General features: G+C 53.7%; 1 protein-coding gene across 1 annotated transcript in view; it reads left to right on the plus strand.

Annotated features, from left to right (window-relative positions):
- Window positions 1–26,946, plus strand: part of LOC127575861 (collagen alpha-2(IV) chain-like) — a 110,027-nt gene that overhangs the window by 66,118 nt on the left and 16,963 nt on the right. The window contains exons 17-33 of the mRNA XM_052026060.1: window positions 1,157–1,210; window positions 2,027–2,090; window positions 3,128–3,238; window positions 4,998–5,153; window positions 5,253–5,324; window positions 6,201–6,355; window positions 6,734–6,815; window positions 8,142–8,248; window positions 8,714–8,906; window positions 11,650–11,715; window positions 18,918–18,983; window positions 19,087–19,188; window positions 19,832–20,053; window positions 21,740–21,901; window positions 22,538–22,708; window positions 23,337–23,480; window positions 25,673–25,798. Of these exons, the coding sequence (XP_051882020.1) occupies window positions 1,157–1,210; window positions 2,027–2,090; window positions 3,128–3,238; window positions 4,998–5,153; window positions 5,253–5,324; window positions 6,201–6,355; window positions 6,734–6,815; window positions 8,142–8,248; window positions 8,714–8,906; window positions 11,650–11,715; window positions 18,918–18,983; window positions 19,087–19,188; window positions 19,832–20,053; window positions 21,740–21,901; window positions 22,538–22,708; window positions 23,337–23,480; window positions 25,673–25,798 (2,053 nt within the window). The remainder of the gene's footprint in view (window positions 1–1,156; window positions 1,211–2,026; window positions 2,091–3,127; window positions 3,239–4,997; window positions 5,154–5,252; window positions 5,325–6,200; window positions 6,356–6,733; window positions 6,816–8,141; window positions 8,249–8,713; window positions 8,907–11,649; window positions 11,716–18,917; window positions 18,984–19,086; window positions 19,189–19,831; window positions 20,054–21,739; window positions 21,902–22,537; window positions 22,709–23,336; window positions 23,481–25,672; window positions 25,799–26,946) is intronic.

Here is a 26,946-nt window from a genome sequence, read left to right on the forward strand (position 1 = left end):
GTTCATTGGAAAAAATTACTTTCCTGCTGTTTAATGTCTAAAAAAAATTACCTAAAGTGTGTTGGGAAACTCTAACATTAGGATAGTCTGAAAAATCTGCTGGTCTGGTGGATTATCCAGTGTGGTGGGGATGATGGCATTTTACTGTGTCTAGAGTATAGATTGTGACATGCTTTGTTTGAGAGGTTAGTATTTATTATAAGTCTGGTGCACGTTATAAACACACAGACAGTGAGAGACTAAGGACCCTCACCACCCGGGACATGCCCTCCTCTCGGTACTACCATTGGGGAGGAGGTACAGGAGCCTGAAGACCCACACTCAACGATTCAGGAACAGCTTCTTCCCCTCCGCCATCAGATTTCTGAACGGTCCATGAACACTACCTTGTTATTCCTTTTTTTTTGCACTATTTAATTGTAATTTATTGTAATTTTATGTCTTGCACTGTACTTCTGCTGCAAAACAACACATTTACCTCATTTACCTCATTTATGACAGTGATACTGAACCTGATTCTAATTCTCTGGGCTCCCCATGCCACCCGTACAATGGTGAAACGGTGTGTATCATGTTGGAGGTTCTCCAATCATCCACAAAACAATCATAAAATTCCAGGCAATCCCGGTGGAAACAACTGGGGATTTCCTGTCTGATCCACCTGGAAGGTAATGAGGTCACTGGGTTCAGGAATATTTCTCAGGCCTCACTGGCCCACCGTGAGGACCAGGTCCAGCCCTCCTGCGTCAGTAGTCATGGCAGAGCCTTCCTGTTGCTGCAGGGTCTGAGGTGGGGGTGGGACCACTTCCCACCTTCTCTAACCCACCACTATCTGACTGGGAGCAGAGGGCCCAGTGGTCCTCTGTGGTCCGTGTGGACCAAAGCTCCCTGTGGTCCGTGTGGCTCAGGTCACCGGCACCCCCTCCATGTTCTCGGGGAAATATTCATCTGAGTCTGAGCCTCAACGCAGCAGGAACATCTGGCCTGAACATCTGGCCCAGAGAGTCCCTGCCTGCCATGCAGTGTCTCGGAAGGTTTCTGTTAAGCAGGCGGGGGGAGTCTGGAGGTGCCGAGTTACTGTGGCAGCAGTGAGTGCCTCTACCCAAGCTGGGCGGTGGCTGGTGTCCAACTGACCTGTGACTGTTTGTGTGTCCAGGGTGTTCCAGGTAAACCGGGAATTCCAGGACCTGCTGGCTGGCCCGGAATGAAGGTATCCCCTTTCCTTATTTCAAGCTGTAGTTCTGATCCAAAGGGCCACCATTCAACAGATGTCACTGACTCGTGTAACCTGGTGCTGACTGTGTTGTTGTGTGTGGGATCTTGCTGTGCAGCATCTTCACCAGGGACTGCACCTCCAGACCTTGTCACCGGCAGCCTGCATCGTTGTTCACAACCTGCCGGTGGACTGCGTGGACCCAGGGCCGCGTGGCCGGTGAACTGCGCAGACCCAGGGCTGCGTGACTCCTGCTACAGCAGTGGGTGTCCGCAGCACCTGTGCGGCCGGCTGCAGTTCCTGGGGGGTGTTGGGGGTGGGGTTTAGAGAAGCAGGGAGGGGGGTGGTGCTGGAGGGAGGTTGTGGGGAGAATGTGGGTGGGGGTATGGAAGGGTTTAGGGGCAGCAGAGTTGGGGGGCTGAGGGGTGTGTGAGGAAGTGGAGGGATGGGTAGGGGTGTGGGAGGGGGTTGGTGGGGGAATGGGGAGGTGTGGGGGGGTGGGGGTGGGTGGTGTCCAGCCCAGCTGCAGTAACTGGTACTGGGATCAAATCTGGCAATGCACCAACCTGGCCCCCCCTCCCCCTCCCCCTCTTCCCCCCTCCCCCCACCTCTACCCAGTGCTCCCCTACAATCCCCCCGAGAGTGAAGTGGGGCCCTTCCCCGGATGAGGCCGCTCGGTGGGTGCCCTCTGCGCCCACTGGATTATGGGGTGGGGGAGGGAGGGAGGGAGGGGTCTTCGCCGGGTGCTCCAGGGTTTCGTGGTGGTGATGGTGTGTGTGGCCCCCCTGACCCTCCACCTCCTCTCTCCCTCAGGGGGACCGGGGTGATCCAGGCAACCCCGGCACATCCATCATTTATACCGGACAAATTCCAAAAGGTACGCGGGGGGAGCTTGTGGGAACTGATGGGGTGGGGGTGTGTGTGGGTGGGGTGGTAGGAGAGTGGGTGGGGTGGGGTGAGGGTTAGTGGTGGGGGAGGGGTGACGGGGTGAAATGGCAGCAAGGTTGTGTACTGGAACACAGGAACAGGCCCTTCAGCCCCTCAGGTGTCTTCTGCCACAGCGGCAGCAAGAGGCCATTCATCCTTTGAGCCTGCTCCACATTCAGTGTGAACGTGGCTGATCATCGGGGTTCAGTCCCCTCTTCCAGCGTTCGCCTCCCACCCCCCGTCCCTCGAGCACCAAGAACAGTATCTAACTCCTCGAATCTGTTCGCCCCCACACCTCCTGTGCCGGAATGTTCACCACTCTTCAGTTGAAGGAAGTTCCTCCTCAGTCCCAAATGGCCGACCCCATATCCTTGGTCGCTGACCCCTGGCTCTGGAATTTCCGATCACTGGGAACAACTTTCCCGCCCAGTCACATCAGGACTGAGGATCCCTCTCATCCTGCTGCACATCAGCCCAACTGACCCAGTCTGTCTCGGTACCTCAGTCCACTGTCCCCGGAATCAGTCTGGTGGAGCTTCAGTGAACTCCCTCCACAGCAGGATGTCCGTCCACAGGGAAGGAGACCAAAACTGTACCCAGTACCCAAGGTGCGGTCTGACCAAGGCTCTGTACGAGACGTTCCTACTCCTGTACTCGAATCCTCTCACTTACCTTCTTCAGCAGCCTCAGTCAGCTGGTGGCTGTTTCACTTCGCTCCCTATTTACCCACCAGTATGAAACTCGATGGAGCTAAGTCTTGGGGGCTCTCATTATCCTCCATCTGCAGTGTTTTTGGGAAGTGTCCCATGATCGGCTCCCTGGTTGCATCAAATATGGTGACTTCAGGGGGTGTTCCTGTGGAGAAGGACCCAGTGAGTCCAAGGACTGACTTGGGGTGGTGGTGGTGGGTGTGTTGCTGCTGCTCGTGGTGTTGGTTGTGCCCTCCGTGGGAGACTTGCTCAGTCCTGTTTCTGTTCCTGCCTCAAGGTCCAAAGGGCCAGCAAGGTCTGGAAGGAGATCGAGGGGAGCGGGGAGACGTGGGACCCACTGGGCCTCGGGGACCCCAGGGACCTCCTGGTGAAACCAGCTACTATCGAGGTAAGGAAGTAGTGCTAACCCAGGGCTCTGGGGAGCCTGCACTGTGGAGTGGGCGGGTCCTACTGGTGTCCCCAGCTCGAGTTTATTCAGTAACCCGGTGGCTTTTTGTTCCTGTTTGTCAGTGATAACGTTTAGACAATAACAAAGTAAACCTTGCTCTTGTGTTTCTCTTCCATTCTTTGCCTCCTCTGCCTGACGCCTCTCTCCCCCTCCCTTTCTCTCCTCCACTCTTCCCCTCCTCCCCACCCATTCTCTTGTTCTCTCTCTCTCCTCCTTTCTTTCCTCTTCCCATCCACCGTCATCCTTTCTCTCCTGATTTCCTCTTTCTCCTTCTCTCACTCTCATCCTTGCCCCCTCGCCCTCTGTCTCTGATCTGTCTAATTTATTTTTATTCCAGTCAAAATTGACAACTTTTTTATTTTGCTTTAGAATTCAACTTTCAGTTAATTGAGGTGGTTTAAGATCCAGGTGAGAAAAGCCCAATAGAACGGGCAGGAGATGAGACCACATTTCTGCATGACTGACCTGCTGCACACACCCTGGCCACAGTGCGGAGGTGAAACTGAATGGGACGTGTAGGGTTAATGATCCACACAAAGTCCCCCTCAGCTTGGCGTGGTCGATGCTTTCTCATCACCCATTCCATTGAACCCTTGAAAGCACCAAAAGCAATTTGATAGGCCAATGTAATTGTTTTACCATAAAATATTTTTAAAGATTTTGTTTAAAGTTCTTTAGCAATTTCTGAAACTGAGGACAAAAGGAGAATCTGATAGGGAAAAAAAGGAGAAATTGGTCCTCAGACTTAATCACATTTTCTCATTATATTGGACACCCAGAATTCAGTTCCCTGACTTTATTAGAGTCCGGTTTTGTCATTGGATGATTTGATCTGCTCATCTGTACCTAACGTGAATGTTAAGTATATACAGTGGGAGTGAAGAAGAGAGAGCTCATTGTAACATGTAAAAGATATTTGTTGGATAATTCTTTTCTGACATCTCTCTCCTCCCCAGAAGAAGATTTATCATCTAACTGTTGCACAGTAAAGCAGCACAATTGTTTCATGGGACATGTACTTTATAAATATTTCAAAACATTTTTTGGACATCAGAAATTTCAGTTAAAACAGAAGCATTTTATGTCACAGTACCGAAAACCAAGTCAATAAATGAATTTCTTTGGTGTTTTGTGTTGTATGGACTCTCCCTCTCACTCTTGGAGCATCTGCTACTGGGAATAACGTCAGTGGCAACATCTGGCCAATTTGTGAACTTCTCCTCGTCGCCCCAATATTTGGGGTCAAGCACATACAGGGGCCACCTGTGGTGGTGTGGACAGGAATTCAGAGTCATTTGAGGGGGGGCAGAAGAAGAGGGAGGAGGAGGTGAGTGTTGGGACTGAAGGAGGAGAAACATTAGGGATGGAATGGGGAGAAGGGGACGAGCTCTTGACACCACGAGGAAGCTCTGCCCCTTCTGGAATCTGGACGAAGGAGACTGCAAGGGGCAGACGGGATGGGCACCGGGGGCTGCTTGCTTGGGCTGGAGTGTCTGCACAAGTGGTCCTCTCTGGGAAGTGGTTGGAACCTTGGGACTGGGATAGGCGGGATTTCTTCCCTTGGAAGGTGGTAAAACTTTGCAATTCTTCAATCCAGAGGCAACGGGTGCCTGGTCGCTGTGGTTACCGATCACTGGGAGAATAGAGAGGTAGGAAGGGAAAGCTCGGCTGTTTCTCATGTTATCATTGTAATCCATAGGTCGTCCAGGATTTCCAGGAATGCCAGGGGTGGCAGGACCTAAAGGATTCAAGGGGGACTTGGGAGAGCCGGCAACCCTACCTGGATACCGAGGGTTTCCAGGTGTTCCGGGTCTACCAGGCTTCCCTGGACCCCCAGGGTCAGCATCTTCTGCAGGTCAGTCACAGTTCTGGTCACTACAGCCTCGGCCACTTTACAACAAAAACTGAGCCCTCCCCCATTTAAACTAGAAATTTCTCTGCTTTTCTCCACCAGTGTTGGTTGGTGCTCCTGGCGAGCCAGGCGAACAGGGCTACCCTGGTCACAGGGGAGAAACGGGAAGCAAAGGTAAGGTGCGGTAATACCGCGTCCGGGGGCTCCTCAGGTCAAACACCCAGTGTCTCCGGAACAGGCAGCTCTCCCATGGAAGAGAAGCCTTCGATGCACAGCTTCTCCCTATCTACTCAACTAAAACTCAACCTGATTTCCTTTCATTCTCCTCCTCAGCTCTGAGGCAAACGACCCCAGATTCCTGTTTCCAAGGGTAACGACCCCAGGTTCCCTGGTCTCTCCGTGCAGTCAACCTCCTTCGCCCCCGGCCCAGTAACTGCTCTGCACTCTGTCCCAGGCCAGAAGCATGAGCCTTGGGTCAGGGAGTTACAATGTGTGGGTCCAGTCTGGCTGTCGGACACAAGTGCTGGGGTCCCTGACACTCCGACCCCCAGGGTCAGCAACCTGATCTTCCCTAAAGTCAGCCCCTCACCATCTGGCTGTGAAGTCTGTTGTTCCCCCAGAGTAGCTCAGCCTGGGGTGGGAGGAGTTCCTTCCCATGGAGGCCACCAACGCCTCGGACCGTAGACCAGGAGGTCCAACCCTCTGTGGACCACCTCGGACCGTAGACCTAGAGGTCCACCCCTCTGTGGATCATCTTGGACCCTCGGACCGTAGTCCAGGAGGTCCACCCCTCTGTGGACCCCCTCGGACCGTAGTCCAGGAGGTCCACCCCTCTGTGGACCCCCTCGGACCGTAGTCCAGGAGGTCCACCCCTCTGTGGACCCCCTCGGACCGTAGTCCAGGAGGTCCACCCCTCTGTGGACCCCCTCGGACCGTAGTCCAGGAGGTCCACCCCTCTGTGGACCCCCTCGGACCGTAGACCAAGAGATCCACCCCTCTGCAGTCCACACTAAGCCCCTCCCTCCGCACTGACCCACTCTCTTTCCACAGGTGATGCTGGACTCTGTGCTTGTACCACCAGAGACATTGCACCACCTGGACCTCCCGGTCCCATTGGACTGCCTGGATTTCCTGGGATATACGGCACCTCTGGTCCACTAGGAGATGAAGGGGCTCCGGGGCCAGATGGATCTCCCGGACCTCCTGTGAGTATCACTGGGTCGGGGTCACAGACAGGGTCGGGGTCACGGACAAGAACAGGGGTCACGGACAAGTTCAGAGTACTGGACAGGGTTGGGTGGTGTCATGGACAGGGTCAGGGATTGTGGACAAGGTCTAGGCTCAGCACTCACTGTCCAACCCCACTGGCGACTGGTTCACGGACTGACCACGGTGGGACCTGTAGCCAGGATGGGTCGGGACCACCAGCCCCTACCCAAAGATCAGCGGGGATCCAGTTGGGGTTTCACAACAGCTCAATGCAATTCATCCCAGCAGTGACCAACGGCTCCAGGGAGTCCAGCTCACCCGGGATACGGGACCCCGGTACAGCACCGTAACGGGCTGTCGTTTGTCTCCCACAGGGGGATCCCGGGACCCCTGGAGCTCCTGGTCCAAAGGGGCAGAAGGGCGACTCCATCTTCGTCTCCACCATCAGCGCCAAAGGTAGATGGGGCATCGGCGGAAGGGGTATCGGCGGGAGGGGTGGGGTGTGTGGGTGGGGTGTCTGAGGGATGGAGGGGTGTATGAGAGGGAAGGGGTTGTGAGGGTGGGTGAGGGGAGTGCCTGATGGAGGGGTTATGTTGGAGGGTGAGTGAGGGAGGGGTGTGTCTGAGGGAGGGGGTGTGGGAGGGTGAAGGGGGTCTGTGGGAGGGAATGGTGAGGGAGGGGGTTGTGTGGGTGGATGGGTGAGGGGGTGTGTCTGAGGGAGAGGGTGGGTGAGGGGGTGTGTCTGAGGGAGGGGGTGGGTGAGGGGGGTGTGTCTGGGGGTGGGGGGGGAAGGTGAGGGGTGTGTCTGAGGGGTGGGTGGGAATGGGGTGGTGGATGGAGAGGAGGGCAGGGAGCTGGGTGAGGGGAGGGAGGTAGGTAGGGTGGAGGGTGGTGCTGTCATGGTGAGGGAGGGGATGACGAGGAGGGGCCCTAGAGGGGAGGTGCCCTTCCAAGTGTGAATGAAGGTTGGCATGGAGACGGTGGGCTGCAGAGCCTGTTACTGAGCTGTATGACTCCAAGTACGTCTCCGGTCTGTGAAACCCAGCAGTGGCCAGCACAACATCTGTCCAGCTGTGGCATGGGAGGGAGTGGGTTCAGCCGGCCTCCGCATCCTGGGTGAGAAGCAGGACTCAGGTTGATTCTAGTCTGCAACGTCAACAAGGGAAATGTAAACCGGAAATGCTGGAAAATCCTCAGCAGGTCAGGCAGCCTGTGTGGACGGAGAAACGGGGAACTACTAACCTCAATGTCAGTAGCAGAGACGCTGCTGGGATCTATAATGAAGGATATGAATCACAGACACCTTGAACAGATCAATAGTTTTAGGCAGAGTCAGCATGGACTTCTGGACGGAGCCCTGATCTGTGAGACCAAGTCCACACGGGGCTCCTGGTGTGGACCTGGAGTGGGAGGGGGAGCGTGACACGTGTGACGGGTAGAGTAGATTCGGGGGAACCAGTGGGTGGGGAGGGACCGGACTTTGGTAAGGTTTCAATGACGTCCCACTGGGGTGACACAGCAAGGTCAGACATAGGGAGGGTGTTCCACTGGCTGAGGGTCACTGTTTCAGAAGGACAGGTAGGCTGTTCAGGACGGAGATGAGGGAATCGTGGGATGGGGATGCTGTGGGAACATGGTGCTGAGGTAGATCAGCCTTGATTGGTGGAGCAGGTTAGAGGGGCCAAATGTTCTGCTCCAGTTGTGTTACTGTGAGGGAGGCAGACTTAATGTTTCAGTTGAAGAATTTCTATCACAACACTGACGTGAGACTCGTTGACAAAGGTTCGAAAGGGGATGTGGGAGAACCTGGTCTGACTGGACTTCACGGATGGCCAGGGAGCCCTGGAGAGGATGGCAGACCCGGGCAGCGAGGAGAGCCAGGACCTCCCGTGAGTATAGACCCCTGCACTGGGTCCCACACCAGGAACCCCCACCTGCACCCCCCGCGCTGGGGTCCCACACCAGAAGCCCTGTGTGTACTCGGTCTCATACTTACCCAGGCCTCTGAATCACTTCCTCAGTCTCTGGGATCTACCTGACTCATAACCCCCCACCCCCCCACCATGACTGATGAGCGCTGGGGGCGCTGGGCCGCCCTGCTGGAGGTGGTGCTGAGGCAGTGATGGGATTGAGATGGGCACTGAGCAGTGTTACCGATCCGGTACCTCCCTCCATCCCCACTCCTCACCCCTCCCTGCCCTGCCCCTCTGTTCCCGTAAACCACCCTGACCCCACCGCTGCCCAGTCTGTACGGTGCCCATCCCTGTGAATGGCTGAGTGTTTGTCAGGTGCTACAGAAATGCAGGTTGTGGTTGGTGAAGCATGAGATCTCAGTCACATGTCTTGTGTTTCAGGGCGCGGGTCGGCGAGGTCCCCCTGGTGACGACGGCCTCCCAGGCAGACCCGGCTGGAAAGGGTTCCAGGGAGTACCGGGACCTCCAGGCCCGGGATTCCGAGGCCCCAATGGGAAGCCCGGGCTGCCCGGCGACTTTGGAGTTGAAGGTGTCCCAGGAGTTGCAGGTGACACGGGTGTACCTGGTGACCCAGGTAAGTTCCCCCGCCGAGCCTGTGGGCAGTGAGCTCTGGTGTGAGTGAAAGGGGCTGCCTGCTCACTCTGCGACCCCATTGTCGGGCAGTCGGTGGAGGGAGGGCCAGTACCAGCAGTGGAAGGTGCCGAGTGCACCCGGGATGTACCCAGGGAGACACAGTCTGTCCACTCCACACACCTGCAATGCTGGACGCTGAGCCTCCTCAACAACCCCGATCAATGAGCCCAGTGTGGAGAACTTGGACTGCCCCTACCCTGGCATGGACCCGCGCCAACCCTCTGTGTCAGGAGGTGGTTCCTGACATCATCAAACGGCCGGGCTCGAATTCCAAGTTCTGACCCTCCACCCCTGTTCTAGAACAACCCACACCCCAGAGGAAGTTGTTCCTCTCCCTCTACCTGATCCAATGTGATCATCTTAAACACTTTGATCCGACCTCTCCTGGGTGTGAACAGAGGAGTACAGCCCAGCCCAGTTAACCAGTGAGGTACCGGTTTGGGCCCTGTGATAAACCAGGTGACAATCTGCCCTCCAGCCCTCCAGGGTCAGTGTGCCCTCCTGGAGTGGTGCCATCGATCTGCCGTTCCTCTGGCAGCCACTGAGGCTGCTGTCAGGTCACCACTATCCTCCACCGTCTGACACATTGGCTGGGGTCAGGCTCCGAGGACCATCCAATGTCCTTGGGCTGGATCCTCGCCACGTGGAGAGGCTTGTCTTCCCTGTTCCTCCCCCGGCACCAGAGGTTGGACAAGCTGCTGTTTGTGGAAGCTCCTCTGGTGCCAGTGACCCACTGCACTGCCAACAGGGTTTTCCACAAACAGCAGCTCACCCAACCACTGGTGCCTATGTCCAGTAATTCACCTCACGCCTGGGGAAGGAATGTTTCCTCATCTTTGCTCTGCTCCATCACAGGCACAACCCTCCCCACCATCGAGGACATCTGCAAGAGGCAGTGCCTCAAGAAGGCAGCATCTGTCACTGAGGACCCTCACACTACTAAGGACCCTCAGCACCACTGGGGAGGTGGTACAGGAGCCTGAAGACCCACACTCAGTGATTCAGGAATAGCTTCTTCCCCTCCACCATCAGATTTCTGAATGGTCCATGAACACTACCTCGTTATTCCATTTTTTTGTGCACTATTTAATTATTTTTGTAATTTATGGATTTTTTGCCTTTGCACTGTACTGCTGCGCAAAACAACAGATTTTACATCATATGTCAGTAATAATAAATCTGATTCTGAACACTATAAATCACAAAAATAAATAAATAGTGCAAAAACAAGGGAATAACGAGGTAGTGTTCGTGGGTTCATGGACTGTTCAGAAATCTGATGGTGGAGGGGAAGAAGCTGTTCCTGAATCATTGAGTGTGGGTCTTCAGGCTCCTGTACCACCTCCCCGATGGTAGTAACGAGAAGAGGACATGTCCCGGATGGTGAGGGTCCTCAGTGATGGATGCCGCCTTCTCGAGGCACCATCTCTTGAAGATGTCCTCGATGGTGGGGAGGGTTGTAATTTTTGTCTCTGCACTGTACCGCCCCTGCAAACCAACAAACCACGTCATCTAAGTCAATGATAATAAACCTGAATCTGATTCTGATTGGCCAATGCCATATTTTGAGACTGGCCGCTGGTTCTCGACACCACAGTCAGCTATTGTACCCACAAGGTTTTATATAGTGTCATCAAGCTGTACAACACAGAAACAGGCCCTTTGGCCCACCTCGTCCATGCTCCATAACCGCATCCATTCCTACCCAAGTACCTGTCCAAATGCCTTTTAAACGTTGTCAGTGTTTCTGCCCCCACCCCCACCGCCACCGCCTCCCCTGGCAGCTTCTCCAGCCTCCACCTCTCCAACCTCTGCAGCCTTCCATTGATGACCTCTTACTCACCCCCCAGTTTTAGTCAGAAGCCAAGGGGAAGGTTGCAGGCATAGGTCATGGTCAGGTTTTTGGCAATGGAGGGATTTGAAAACAGGAATGGGAATTTTCTGATCAGAGTGTTGTTTAACCGGAGCTAACATTGGTCATTGAGAACAGTGTGATGGGAGGGGTGTGGGTGGGGTACAGGCTGTATGACCCACCACAGAGTAACAGGCCCTTCGGCACAATCCGTCTGTGCTGAACAAGATGCCCACCTGAGCTAGTCCCATTTGCCTGTGTTTGGCCCATATCCCTCTAAACCTTTCCTATCCACTATCCAAGTGTCTTTTAAATGTTGTTATTGTACCTACCTCAACCAGTTTCTCCGGCAGCTCGTTCCATACACCCACCACTCTGCATGAAGAGGTTGCCCATCAAGTTCCTTTTTAAATCTCTCTCCTCTCACCTCAAACCTGTGCCCTCTGGTTTTTGGTTCCCAACCCTGGGAAAAAGACTGAGTGCATTCACCCTGTCTATGCCCCTCGTGATTTTATACACCTCTATCAGTTCATCCCTCAGTCTCCTACATTCCAAGGAATAAAGTCCCAGCCTGCCCAACCTCTCTGCAGGCTCTGTCACTAAACCACCAGATGTGTTAAATTAATTTCTCCACTTCTCCCAGCAGAATTCAGATTCACAAATGGGGCCCACAGTTTCTCCTTGGCTGCAGAGGAGATGATACATGGATTGTAGAATGTTCAAGGAATGTTTCTGACACTTCCAGTTACAAGCCTGTGCTGGTGATGGATTATAGTTATCAGCATTACCTGTGGTTCAGTGTAATCCATGTGTGTCCTGTCTGTTTGTACAGCAGCTGAGTGCCCTGAGGATCCTGGAGCATGGGCGAGAGGGGACGACCGCAGAGATTTTCCACCAGGTAAAGAATGGACTGTCTTTGTCTTTTTGTAGTTAACACAGTTGAACGGCCAGACACAGTGTGTTGTAGACAGGCTTGGGCAGTTAAGGGTTAAGCTACATACTTCTAATGTAGAAAAGTAGACACTCCAACATAAAGAAGTGGCTTTGAAGAGGGAAGCAAGTTCTGCCTTGTGACACAGGTACTTGTGTGAGGGAATAAGTGGCTTTCTAGCCATGAGGACTGAATGTACCTTCAGAGTTTGGGGTTAGGTTTGGTACGTGGCTCTTATTTTCCCAAAGTAGAGAAAGGTAATGGTTAGAAAAATTTCTTCAGAAAGGTTAACAGTTCTGTCAAGAAACCTTTTCTGGAAGCAAGTACCAACAACTCTTTGTTGCCCTAAGAGTCGGAAACTGCTACGTTGCAAGGGCTGTTCCCCTGATGCAGTAACCTACGATTCATTCTACCAGAGCCCCTCAAAGATACCTGACCAAAAGTTGTGTGTTCGACATTCAAACCATTCGTTAAAACCTGCTCCATATTGTTCTCTGTCAAGAGACTCCCGTTCACTCAAAGCGTCACAGTGAACCAGGGGACAGTATCTGTTCCCAACTCTGGTCTCTCGCTCCCTCTCTCTCTTTCCTGACCATTGTACTGAAAGTCATTAGTTTAGAACAATAGAACAGTACAGCACAGGAACAGGCCCTTCAGCCCACAATGTTGTGCTGAACCAATTACATGAGTAATTAAAAGCCCAACTAATCTAATCCCTTCTGCCTCCACCATGTCCATATCCTACCACTTCCCTCACATTCATGTGCATCTAAGAGCTTCTTAAACACCCCTATCGTATCTGCCGCCACCACCACCCCAGGCACATTCCAGGCACCCAACACTCTCTGTGTAAAAACAACTTGCCCCGCACATCTCCTTTGAACTTTCCCCTTCTCACCTTAAATTCACGCCCTCTGGTATTAGACATTTCAACCCTGGGGAAACAATACTGGCTGTCTACTCTTTCTGTGCCTCTCAATCTTAAGAACCTCTTATCAGATCTCCCCTCAGCCTTTGCCACTCCAGAGTGAACAACCCAAGTTTGTTCAACCTCTCCTCATAGCACGTGCCTTCTAATCCAGGCAGCATCTTGGTAAACCTCTTCTGCACCCTCTCCAAAGCCTCTACATCCTTCCTACAATGGGTGACCAGAACTGAATGCAATACTCCAGATGTGGCCTAACTAAAGTTTTATAAAGCTGCAGCACAACTTCCTGACTCTTGAACTCAATGCCTCGAATAATGAAGGCAAGCATGCCATATGCCGCCTTTACTGCCCCATCAACCTGTGTCACCACTTCCAGGGAGCTTTGAACATCAACACTGTTAAGGGTCTTGCCATTAACAGTGAACTGTTTCTCTACATTTGATCTCCCAAGGTGCAACATTTCACATCTGGCCGGGTTGAACTCCATCTGCCGTTTCTCTGCCCATATCCGCAATTGATCTGTATCCCGCTGTATCCTTTGCTGGCCTTCTACACTATCCACAACACCACCAATCTTCGTATCATCTGCAAACTTACTAAACCACCCATGTACATTTACATCCAGGTCACCTATACACATCACAAACAGCAGAGGTCCTAGTACGGATCGCTGAGGAACACCACTATTCATAGACCTCCAGCTAGAATAAGTCCCATCGACCACTACCCTCTGTCTTCTACAGGCGTCTGAATCCAAACAGCCAATTCACTGTGGATCCCATGCATCTTAATCTTCTGGATGAGCCTCCCATGAGGGACCTTGTCAAATGCCTTACTTAAATCCATGTAGACAACATCCTCGTCAATCACCCTTGTCACCTCATCAAAAAACTCAATCAAGTTAGTAAGACACGACTTGCCTGCACAAAGCCATGCTGATTGTCCCTAATTAGTCCATGGTTTTCCAAATGCTCATCAATCCTATGCCTGAGAATTCTCTCCAGTAACTTCCCTACCACTGACATGAGACTCACTGGTCTATAGTTACCAGAAATATCCATTTCCCTTCTTGAAAATGGAACAACATTAGCTACTTGCCAGTCCTCCAGGACCTCACCTGTGGCTAGAGTGGACATGAAGATATTGGTCAAGGCCCCAGCAATCTCATCTCTTGCCTCTCTCAATAACCTGGGATATATTCCATCAGGCCCTGGGGACTTATCCACCTTAATGCTCTTTAACAGATCCAACACTATCTCAAAATGCCCCAGCATATTAGCATGCTCCACACTGATCTCCCTGTCCTCCACATCCTTCTCGGTAAACACTGATGCAAAGTACTTATTAAGAACCTCACCCATATCCTCCACTTCCTAGCACATGTTCCCTCCTTTATCCTTGAGTGGTCCTACCCTCTCCCTAGTTATCCTCTTGCTCTTGATGTATGTGTAGAATGCCTTGGGATTCTCTTTAATCCTACTTGCCAAGGACTTTTCATGGCCACTCCTAGCTTTTCTAATTCCCTTTCTGAGTTCCTTTCTGGCTTCTTTATAATCTTCAAGTGCTCTGTTTGATCCTGGTTTCCTAAGCTTTACATTTCCTTTTTCTTCTTGACTAAATTCTCCACCTTTCTTGACATCCAAGGTTCCCTCACCCTGCCATCCTTGTCCTTACTGCAACATACTTGTCCTGTACTCTGTGCAGTTGGTCCACCATCCATGTTTCAGATGCGGACTTGCCCAAAAACAGCTGTTCCCAATTAATTCTCCGTAGTCCCTGTCTAATGCTCCCGTAATTTGCCCTGCTCCAGTTTAATACTCTCCCACAAGGTCCGTACTTATCCTTATCTATAGCTATCTTAAATCTTAAGGAGTTGTGGTCACTCTTCCCTAACAGTTTTCCCACTGAAAGGTCAGTCATCTGGCCAGATCCTTTACCCAACTCCAGGGTCCAGTACGGCCCCTCCTCTCGTTGGACTATCTACATATTGATTTAAGAAACCCTCCTGGATGCACCTAACAAATTCTGCCCCGTCTAAGCCTTTTACATTATGGAGGTCCCAGTCTATATTAAGGAAGTTGAAGTCCCCACAACAACAACCCTATTAGTTTTACACCTTTCCGTAATCTGTCTGCATATCTGTTCCTCAATGTCCCGGTGGCTACTGGGGGGGTCTGTTGTATAATCCCATCAGAGTGATTGCACCTTTCTTATTTTTGAGTTTTACCCATATAGACTCAGTGGACGAGCCCTCCGTTATGTCCCCTCCGAGTGTAGCCGTGGTATTGTCCCTGATTAGTAGTGCAACTCTGCCCGCCTCCCCAACCCCTTCCTACCCCACCCCTTCCTACCTCCCTCTCTATCCTTTCTAAAACATCAAAACCCTGGAACATTAAGCACCCATTCCTGACCTTCTCTCAATCAAGTCTCTGTTATGACCGCAACCACACAGTTCCATGTACTGATTCATGTTCTAAATTCATCACCCTTACCCATAATACTCCTGGCGTGTGCGCGCACGAACACACACACACACACACACACACACACACACACACACACACACACACACACACACACACACACACACACACACAACAAACTGCCCGTCCCATCGTGTCTGTTACTTTGCTCCTGCTGAGTAGCACCAGCAAACTTCCGGGCCAGGATATTGGTTCCCCTCCAGCTGAGGTGCAACCCGTCCCTCTTGTACAGGTCACCCCTGCCGCAGAAGAGGTTCCAATGATCCAAGAACCTGAAACCCTGCCCCCTGCACCAGTTCCTCAGCCACTCATTCATCTGTTCTATCATCCTATTCCTGCCCTGACTAGCATGTGGCACTGGGAGTAATCCAGAGATTACTACCTTGGAGGTCCTGCTCTTCAGCCTCTCTCCTAACTCCCTATACTCACTGCGCAGGACCTCTTCTCCCTTTCTACCTGTGTCATTGGTGCCAATGTGCACCATGACCTCTGGCTGCTCACCCTCCCCCTTGAGAATATTCTGCAGCCGCTCTGAGACATCCTTGAGCCTACCACCTGGGAGGCAGCACACCATCCTGGTGTCTCTTTCACAGCCACAGAATCTCCTGCCTGTCCCCCTAACTATCGAGTCTCCTGTCACTATTGCTCTGCTGACTACCCTTCCCTGCTGAGCCACAGAGCCGGCCACAGTGCCACTGACCGGGTGGCTGCTGCTGCTGTGCCCTGATAGGTCATTTCCCCCCCCGCCCCCCAGCAGTGTCCAAAGGGGTAGACTTGTTGCTGAGGGGTATAGTTACAGGGGAACCCTGCACTGACTGCTTACTCCCCTTATTTCTGGTGGTCATCCATCCATCTGAAGCCTGTACCCTGGGTGTGACCACCTTGGCGAAAGTCTCACCTATGAGGTTTTCAGCTTCCCAGATGGTCCTGAGTACATCCAGCTCCAGTTCCAGTTCCTTGACCTGCAGTCAGGAGCTTCAGCTGGGTGCACTTCCTGCAGATGTAGTCATCAGGGAGACCGTGAGGTTCCCTGACATCCCACATCTTGCAGGAGGAGCATTCCACTGCCCTAACTGCCATCCTGCCTGCACTGAATAAAGGACTAAGGATTTACAGACAACGAAATAAAGATCTTACCTGTGCTGCCTTACTGAAACCTTTTTAGAAAGAGCTGCTCGCAATCCCCTCACCTAGGTCATTTGCTGATTGCTAATTAGCCAATTATTACTAACAATATGCAAGTGTGCCTCTTCAAGGGTCCTGCTTACTGAAAATGCACACCAGGCACAGAGACTCGCCTCTCTCTCAGTGCTGGGGACGGGCAGTCGGTAATGAGGTGGCAGATGGAGGATTCACTCTGGGAGAAGGGAAAAGGGAAACACTCTAATATTGGCTTACTGGATCGGGGACAATTCCCCCATGGGGAAACAGACCTGAAGTACCATTGACAGGAGAACTAGAGAATGACCTTAAAGTACATGTGAGAGGGAGGGGTATGGGGTTGGGGAGGACAACCTCAAAGTAAATGGGTCCAATGGCCTCTTCCGCACTGAAATGCCCACAGCAATAGCCCACTTTGTTTGATGTGTGAGGAGTTCATTTCTGCCAAACTGTTTCGAGAGGCTCCCTGCGTTTCAGCGATCTGTCGTGTAATGTCCCCAGATGTTCTTCACAGGACCAAGGGGTACTTTCCACACGTGGTCCATTGTGAGGTGCTCAGTCAGATGCTGGTCTGTAGAGCAGGTCCCAGTAACTGCATCCCTCAGATCTTCACCCAGTGACAGGTGTGGAGTCACTGGGCATGAAGTTCCCAGCCCCTGCTCCACCTCTGAGCCTGTCCCCATCAGTGTGAGCACCTTGGGGAATCCACTCAGATATCCTCAGCTCTTGGTCTCGTCATGGTCATCCTGCTGTGGGCCCGAGGTGAAGGCTGACTATGAGGGGCAGTGGTCCCATGGATTCACACTGCCTGGTCACCAGGACCCCCACTGTCAATGCCCTGGGGTCACCATTGACCAGAAACTCAACAGGACCAGTCACATAAACACCATGGTAACCACCCCAGGACAGAGCTGGGGTTCCTGTGTCAAGTGACTCACCTCCTGACGGCCCAAGACTTTCCGCTATCTACAAGGCATGTTGGGAGTGTGACAGAACATTCTCCTGCAGCCTGGATGAGTACAGTGCCAACATTAAAGAAGCTTAACAACTTGAAGGACAAAGCAGTCGCTTGATTGGCACCTGACCTACCACACTCAACACTCCCTTCCTCCCTCCACCACCAACACACAGTGGCTGCAGGTATTTCCCAGGCTACTCCGACGACTACTCCTACAGCACCGCCCAAACCTACCTCGTCTCCCACCAAGAGGAGCAGGAGCAGGGGAACACCAGAACCTGCAGGTTCCACCCCAGACACACACCATCCTGACCAGCGCCTCTACTTCCTCAGGAGGCTAAAGAAATTCGGCATGTCCCCTTTGACACTCACCAACTTTTACCGATGCACCACAGAAAGCATCTTATCTGGATGCATCACAGCTTGGTACAGCAACTGCTCTGCCTGTGACCGCAAGAAACTACAGAGAGTTGTGGACACAGCCCAGCACATCACGGAAACCAGCCTCCCCTGCATGGACTCTGTCTACACTTCTCGCTGCCTCGGTAAAACAGCCAACATAATCAAAGACCCCACCCACCCCGGACATTCTCTCTTCTCCCCCCTCCCATCGGGCAGAAGATGCAAAAGCCTGAAAGCACATACCACCAGGCTCAAGGACAGCTTCTATCCCACTGTTATAAGACTATTGAACGGTCCCCAGTACGATAAGATGGACTCTTGACCTCAGCATTCACATCGTTAAGGATTGCTCCTTATTGTCTGCCTGCGCTGCACTTTCTCTGTAACTGTAACACTTTAATTCTGCATTCTGTTATAGTTTTACCCTGTACTACTGCAATGCACTGTGTAATGAAATGACCTGTATGGACGGTATGCAAAACAGGTTTTTCACTGAACGTCGGTAATGTGACAATAATAAACCAACTAATATACTGTCACTGGATCTAAATCCTTGACAGCACCGTGGGAGCTCCTTCACCAGAAGGACTGCCGAGGTTCAAGTCAACAACTCACCCCCCACCCCACCCCATCCCACCCCACCTTCTCAGGGGCACTTCTGGATGGGCAAGAAATTGGTAATTGGTTTGTTATTGTCATGTGTACTGAGATACCGTGAGAAGGTTTTGTTTGCATGCGATCCAGACAGATCATTCCATATATCAGTACATCGAGGTAGTAGAAAAGAGAAACACAGGATGCAGAATGAAGTGTTAGAGTTACAGAGAAAGTGCAGTGCAGGCAGACAGTAAGGTGCAAGGGCCACAGTGAGGTAGATTGTGAGGTCAAGAGTCCATCTTCATCGTACAAGAGGTCCATTCAAGAGTCTGATAACAGCGGGACAGAAGCTGTCCTTGAGCCTGGTGGTACGTGTTCTCAGGCTTCTGTATCTTCTGCCCAATGGGAGGGGAAGAAGAGAGAACTTCCTGGGTGGGAGGGATCCTTGATTATGTTGGCTGCTTTCCCAAGGCAGCGGGAAGTGTAGACTGAGTCCATGGAGGTGCTGGGCTTGCCATGAATGATGAGAAGAAATTGAGATACAGCCTTTAAAGTGTTTATATTTGGAGTTCAATTAAAACAAAGTTTTATTTACGGAGATAAGCTGGGCCTTTGACTGATTTTACACTAATCTTCCCAGGTGTTGGCTGCGGCAGCCCAGGACCACCAGGACAGCAGGGAGCACCAGGAGCACCTGGAGAGACAGGTCAGTCCCACACCGGTGGACACTGGTCAGTCACATTCACCAAGTGGATACCAGTAAATGTGTTCTGTGGACACCTCACTTCATAAGAACCCTCCCATTCCAGGTGCCAAAGGTCAGGAAGGATTGCCAGGAATATCCAGACAAGGATTCCCAGGATGGAAAGGATTCATCGGAGCCCCAGGACCAGGAATTCCAGGCCCAAAAGGTAATCCAAAAGGAAAGTTTCTCTGTCATAGAGGAGACCTTCCACCCCCTGGACCATTACCTGGAGGCAGGGGTCCATACCTGTGACCAGGCGGTACCCAAGGGACCAAGTCCTCCCAGACATTGGTTCCCATCTCCTGGTACCGCCCTCTGTCCTTGAGTCTGGGCTGTGGAGGGGCAGACACAGTCTGGGTGTCCAATAGATCGATCTGGGGGTGGCACAATGCGGGTGATTCCAGCACAGCCTCAGTGAGAGGATGGCTTCTGTCCATCCTGTGGTTCTAGGCTGTGACGGCTCAGGGACTTAGGGGTGTGGTGGAAGTACCCGCCTTCCTCTAACTATGCCCACTGGTTAGTGTGGACATGATGGGCCGAACGGCCGGTTTCCCTGCCGTACGACTTTGACTCCACCACACCCCCCATCCCTGTAACCCCTGCCCTTGCCGTCTCTCCGCCATCTCCGGCCTCTGTCCCAATGTCCGCGGGTAGCCATGCCAACCGTTGCCAGGGGCCCAGCTCTGGGACTTCCCCTGACCTCCCCCCTTCCCGATGTGCCCACCCCCCGTGCAGAAGGGAGGGTAGGAGCAGTTACTGCCCACCCATCACTCAGAAACCTGTGCTCTGCTTCTCTCTCCCTCCTGCAGGTTTCGTCGGCCCCCGGGGCAGGAAGGGAGCCCACGGTGAGGCCGGGCAGCCAGGCCTGGGGGGGCCACAGGGCAGGCCAGGAGAGCCGGGCCCTGCCGGGGCCAAAGGTTGGCCCGGGGAGGTGCTCGGAGCACAGCCTGGGGATCTGGGTGAGCCTGGCTATCCAGGGCAGCCTGGAGCAAAGGGAATTCCCGGAGTCAGAGGTGGAGCTGGATTCCCAGGTAAGTCCCACTGGATGTGGGACCCTGACGTTGGTAATGGGGAGGGGTGGGGGAGGTTTAAACTGTGGGGGTGTAGGGTGGCTGGGATTGGTTCCTCGGGACAGAGAAGGTGAAGGGGAGATTTATTTGGGGAGTGGAGAAGCCTGCGGGGACTTGGAGAGGAGGTAGGAGTGTTGGTCTCTGGGGTCGGGGGGTGGGGGGGTTGTTCAGCAGCATTTGTGGGTTCACAGAGGCTGATCACTTCTTCAGGGGACGGACCAGTGTGGGACAACCTGACCGGCGTGGGACTGGGATGGACCAGTGTGGGACGGATCGGTGTGGGACTGGGATGGACCAGTGTGGGACGGAGCGGTGTGGGACTGGGACGGAGCGGTGTGGGACGGAGCGGTGTGGGACTGGGACGGACCAGAGTGGGACGGAGCGGTGTGGGACTGGGACGGAGCGGTGTGGGACTGGGACGGAGCGGTGTGGGACTGGGACGGACCGGTGTGGGACGGAGCGGTGTGGGACTGGGACGGACCGGTGTGGGACGGAGCGGTGTGGGACTGGGACGGACCGGTGTGGGACGGAGTGGTGTGGGACTGGGACGGACCGGTGTGGGACGGAGCGGTGTGGGACTGGGACGGACCGGTGTGGGACGGAGCGGTGTGGGACTGGGACGGACCGGTGTGGGACGGAGCGGTGTGGGACTGGGACGGACCGGTGTGGGACGGAGCGGTGTGGGACTGGGACGGACCGGTGTGGGACGGAGCGGTGTGGGACTGGGACGGACCAGAGTGGGACGGACCGGTGTGGGACTGGGACAGACCGGTGTGGGACTGGGACGGACCGGTGTGGGACGGACCGGCGTGGGACTGACTGGTGTGGGACGGACCGGTGTGGGACTGGGATGGACCAGAATGGGACGGAGCGGTGTGGGACTGGGATGGACCAGTGTGGGACAACCTGAGTGGTGTGTGATGGACTGACCCACTGCTCCGATATGCACAGAATGAGCTTTCTCAAAGTCAAACAGTCGAGTTTATTGTCATCTGCACAAGTCCCTGTGGGCACAGGTGCAGTGTAAAACTTACTTGCAGCAGCATCACAGGCACAGAGCATCAGATAAGCAGCATTCACAAAAAAAATATAAATTAAACATAAATTATACACAATTTTTACAGGGAAGAACTCAATTAGAACAATAAAAATAAGTCCAATGTAGTACAAAGTGGTCATAGATAAGATATCTTTATTAGTCACATGTACATCGAAACACCCAGTGAAATGCATCGTCTGCTTAGAGTGTTCTGGGGGCAGCCCGTAAGTGGCGCCACGCTTCCGGCGCCAACATAGCATGCCCACAACTTCCTATAGTGTTGCTCTACTGAGGCAGTGATTAGGGTTGTGTCGGTTGGTTCAAGAACCCAATGGTTGAAGGGAAGTAACTGTTCCTGAACCTGGTGGTGTGTACCTCCTGCCCGACGCAAGCTGTGAGAAGACGACACGGCCCGAATGGTGGGGATCTGTGATGATGGATGTTGCCTTCTTGAGGCAGCACCTCCTGTAGATACCACTGATGGTGGGGATGGATGTGCCTGTGATGTATTGGGCAGAGTCCACTACTCTCTGCAGCTTCTTACACTCCTGGGCATTGGAATTACTGTCCCAGACCCTGATGTAACCATTCCTGGTTTATTCCCTCAGGAACAGACGGAGTGCAAGGAGAACCAGGTCCCAAAGGAGAGCAAGGTCAGTCTGGACCTCCTGGATTCGCTGGATTCCCAGGACTGAAGGGGCTGCCCGGCAGTGTTGGACCTCCAGGACTGCCTGGATTACTGGGGGTGCCAGGAGTACCTGGACAAGTGGGTAAGCAGAACTCCTCACCCACCCTGGATGTTCAATGGCAACCACAGAGCCCCAGCAGTGGGCATTCCCTCACACACCACTCCATGCCTTGCGCTCACACTCCCCTCCCTCCCTCGCACTCCCTTCCCTCAGACCCAACAGTCTCCTTGCTGTGCATTGGCTTCCACACCCTCGGAAGCAGTGAGCTTCGATCTCTCTCTGAGCCCACAGCCTCTCCCCGGGGTGGACAACCCCAGACCACAGATCACCCCGGGCTGCCTGGTGACCAAGTCTGTGTTCTCCAAACCAGCCCCTCCCCAGGTGTCCGGGTTCCCTGGAACCAGCCCCCAGGACCATCGCTTCATCCCAGCTGAACTTGGTGCCTGACCTTTTCTGCCATCCCTCCCTCCCTCCACATCATCCACACACCTCACCCCCCCCTCCTCCCTCCACCCCTCCCTCCCTCCTCCCTCCATCCCTTCCTCACCTCTTTTTCCTCCCCCTCCTCACACCTCACCCCCTCCTCCCTCCCTCCACCTTCCTCCGCCACACTCCTCCCTCTGTAGGGCTTACTCTGCCCCTACCCCTCCATCCAACCCCCTCCCTATGCGCCCCTCCCCCTCCCCCTCCTGCCTCTGATCGGCTGTCTGGTTGCAGGTCACCGTGGTGACAAAGGAAGCCGTGGTGACCGGGGCTCCCCAGGACCAGCGGGGATGAAAGGACTGCCTGGGCTTCACGGCAACATGGGCCCCCCTGGAGACCGAGGCTTCCCCGGGCCCAGCGCTCCAATCGGTGCAGATGGGCTGCCAGGACTCGATGGGCTGAAGGGTAAGTGTGGGACACAGCTGGAGTAGTGTGTGCAGCACTGGAGAGGGTGCAGAGGCTCCCTGGGACGTTGCCTGGGATGGAGCGGAGAGACTGGACAGGCTGGGTTTGTGCTCCTCGGAGCGGAGGCTGAGGGGGAGGCTGACAGAGTTGATGAGGGGCATAAACGGAGTGATAGTGAGAAACGTTCCTCCATAACGGGTACGTCTAAGATCAGAGGGACTAGGTGTTTGGTGAGGAGGAAGAGGTCTGGAGGGGATCTGAGGGAGAGACTCTCACAGGGTTTTCAAAACTCTCTGGACCTGGACTTGAATCCCCAAGGCAGTGAGTGTGGTTGGTGGAGGCAGGTGTGATGATTGGCATGGACACAGTGAGCCGTGTGGTCTCTTTCTGTGCTGTAGGGCTACGGGAGAGGGAGGGAGTGAGGGTGAGAGACAGGCAGTGTCTGAAGGCTTCTTCGACAGGTTGGTGATTGTGCCCTCTCCACTGGGAGGCGCGCGGTGACCCTGTCCCCATTGGGGATGGAAACTGGGTCTGGCTAATGTCCTGCAGCGTTTGGTTCACGCCCTCCCCCTCCGCTGTGCTGCCCTGCTGTTGCACTGATCTGAGCTCCATCTGTTCATCCCTGCAGGTGCAAAAGGTTTGCCAGGAATCGCGGGATTCCCTGGTGGTCGAGGCTTTAAAGGTCGACCTGGGATCAGAGGACTGAAGGGGGAATCAGGATTTCCTGGAATCAGAGGGTTTGTCGGAGGGCCAGGGACAAAAGGGCTTAAAGGTGAGATAATGAGCTGTAACCAACTCAACACCAGTCCCGTAAACTCCTGGAGCAACCCTCATTCTCAGCATAGGGGGGACCAGGGTGGTACTCCCATGGGTGGCCCCGGAAGGACCAGGGTGGTACACCCATGGGTGGCCCCGGAAGGACCAGGGTGGTACGCCCGTGGGTGGCCCCGGAAGGACCAGGGTGGTACGCCCGTGGGTGGCCCCGGAAGGACCAGGGTGGTACACCCATGGGTGGCCCCGGAAGGACCAGGGTGGTACGCCCGTGGGTGGTCCCGGCAGGACCCGGGTGCGGTACACCCGTGGGTAGTCCCGGCAGGACCCTGGTGGTCCCACCAGAACACGACATGTTGGCCACCAGGTGATGTTAACCAGACCTGACATTAGGCCATTCGGCCCCTTGAGCTGGGTCTGCCATCCAGCTGATCTGATCTTGACCTCAGGGCCATTCTCCTGTCTGTTCCCTGTAACTTCTGACTCCTCTAGACTGAAACTCCTCATTTCTGTGTTAAATTGGAAAGCGCTTTCATCTGAAGTGGTTCATGGTTCAGGATACCCCTACGGGGAAGACATCCTCTCAGCATCCACCCTGTCAATCCACCCTTCACCCTTCCAAACTGTACAGCCCCAAAGTGTTCAACTCCCCTTCGTACATCAACACCTCCATCTCAGTAATCGACTCAGTGAACCTTCTCTGTCTCCAGGGTAGGTCCATCCTTCCCTATATGTGGAGACTAAAGGACAATTAACGTAGGGGCAATTGAAATTTTCAAACTACTGTTGATGAATGTTGTGAACCAGGAGAATGAGAGATGTGGGATCTGGAGTTGGATCAAAAAAAGAACCAAATTTAATGGAATGGAGGGACAGGAGGAGCTGAATCAGCTGGGTTTGTGTCCTCTTGTAAACCAATAAAACTCAATGGCGATCATCAGAGGGGTGTACAAGCCCCCTACCTCACTGCTGCCCTGACCTGCTCTGGCCTGTCTTTGAGTCCAGGTCCTCACAATGTGATTGAGTCTCTGAATGAATCAGCAAGAGTTGGTTTATCAAACCCTCAATGTTCAAATACCAGACTGACCACCTGGCATCTACTGAGCCAGCAGATTCAGACATGTTCAAGTCCATGGTAACACACACCAAGTTGACCAAAACTGTGCACCACCTCCTGCCCAACCCTCAGACCCCCATCACCACACTGTGCACCATTTACTGCTCAACCCTCAGACACCCATCACCACACTGTGCACCATTTATTGCCAACTGTTATTTGCCGAGACTGCAGCATGGCACCTGCCAACTCATGGCGTACATCACTGAGGGAGGACAAGGTCAGTGAGTGCAGGGACCATCACCATCTGCAGGTTCCCCTCAAGTTACAAACCGAATTGGAAATATATCAACAGTCCTTCACCGTCACTGGGCCTGAACCTTGGAACCCACATCCCAACATCACTGTGGGAGCATCTTTACCAGAAGGACTGCAGTGGTTCAAGAAGAAAGTTCACTCCTATTAGAGATGATTAATAAATGCAATAAAACCAACTTTTATCTCGGCACAATAGAAAGCATCCTATCCGGATGCATCATGTCTTGGTACAGCAATTGCTCTGCTCACGACCACAAGAAACTGCAGAGAGTTGTGGACACAGCTTAGCACATCACAAAGCCAGCCTCCCCTCCCTGGACTCTGTCTATACTTCTCACCGCCTCAGTAAAGCAGCCAACATAAAGACCCCACCCATGCCGGACATTCTCTCTTCTGCCTCCTCCGATCGGGCAGAAGATACAAAAGCCTGAAAGCGCATACCACCAGGCTCAAGGACAGCTTCTATCCTGCTGTTATAAGACTATTGAACAGGTCCTAGTACATTTAAGATGGACTCTTGACCTCGTTATGGCCTTGCACCTTATTGTCTGCCTGCACTGCACTTTGTCTGTAACTGTAACTTTATTCCACATTCTGTTATTGCTTCCCCTTGTACTACCTCAGTGCACTGGTGTGATGAAATGATCTGTATGGATTGTGTGCAAGACAAAGTTTTTCACTGTACCTCGGTGCGTGTGGCAAGTATAAAGCAATTACCAATTATAACTTATATTTTTCGATACTAACAGCCTGGACAAAGGGTCATTGCCGCTGAGAGTGGGATGTGGGGAGTGATGATGTTTTCTCAATGACCACAGGTGATCGAGGACAGCAAGGTCCCCCTGGACCTGCACCACCCATCGAACCAGCCATGATGGTGAAAGTGAAGGGGGACAAGGGTGACTTTGGTTCCTCCGGAGATCCTGGCTTCACTGGTCCCAGAGGTAAGGCATTTTGGAAATCCGACCGCAGTGAGTGATATCTTGTTCTTTGTTTGAGGATGTGGCCATGGACATGTAGGGCCTTGGACCTATGCAGCAAGTTGCAGCTCCTGGAGGCGTGGCTCCTGAGAAGACGTCACCTTTCAGACTGTTGACTCTAAAAGAACGGCGTGAGATATACTGTACCTCCATCGGTTGGTATCGATGGCGATTTGATGGCCATGTCCGAGACTGTGGGGGGGCAAGACGGGTGTTGTTGTGGTTATCGGGATGTACGGGAAGACTGTGGTTTTTCTTGCGATCTGATGCGGAGGTGTGCCTGGCCCTGAGTAAGGGGCTGACGTCGGGGAGGTCTTCATGCCAGTGGAGCCAGTGGGAGCCCCCGTGCAGTGGGTTGTCCTTTCTGACATCTTTCCCCATATCCCTGACAAGGCCCTCCTCCTCCACCTGCGGTCTCTGGGCGAGGTACGGTTGGGCATCACTCCGATGATGCACAGGCCAGCCATACCTGGCTTCAAGAACATGTATTCCTTCCAGCGCTGTTCATGCAGTTGGCACGGGGTGGGGATGACAAGGGGCAGTTTCAGATCCAATACGAGGGGCAGTACTATCGCGTGTTCTGGGCCACTGGCCGTCCATGGTGCCACGTCTGTAAGGCGTTTGGGCATGTCCGTCGGCATTGCACTGGTCAGGCTGTTGGCTCCACCTCGGGAACACTGTCCCCACACACTGTGTTCCACTGATGGATCCTGGCTGGCGAACTGGCAGGACTTGGGAACGAAGGTCTCTGCTTGGCTGGGGTGCTGGTCGGGTCTGCTCTGGGCGATCTCGTACCAGGGCAGGGCACTGGTCATCAACCAGCTGGTGGCCTCCATGCTGTGGTACCGGCTGGACACGCTGGTGCCGCCCAACATCTTCGTGGCCACCACCGAGAGGAGGTTGGCGGACTTCTGGGGCGGCCGGAGGCACTGTCTCTGTGGCAGTCCTGAGTCTGCCAATGGTGGAGGGCGGTCAGTCACTGGTGTCCGTGCGTACCCAGCTGGCGGCCCTCTGCCTTTGGGCGCTGCAGGAGGTGCCGCGTCTCCCAGCGGCGGCCGTCAGCCGTGCCGCTCTGCGGGAGCTGCCTGGGTTCTATTGGGAGCTGATGTAGG

Source organism: Pristis pectinata, chromosome 11 (assembly GCF_009764475.1).
Source record: "Pristis pectinata isolate sPriPec2 chromosome 11, sPriPec2.1.pri, whole genome shotgun sequence".
Classification (NCBI taxonomy): Eukaryota; Metazoa; Chordata; class Chondrichthyes; order Rhinopristiformes; family Pristidae; genus Pristis; species Pristis pectinata.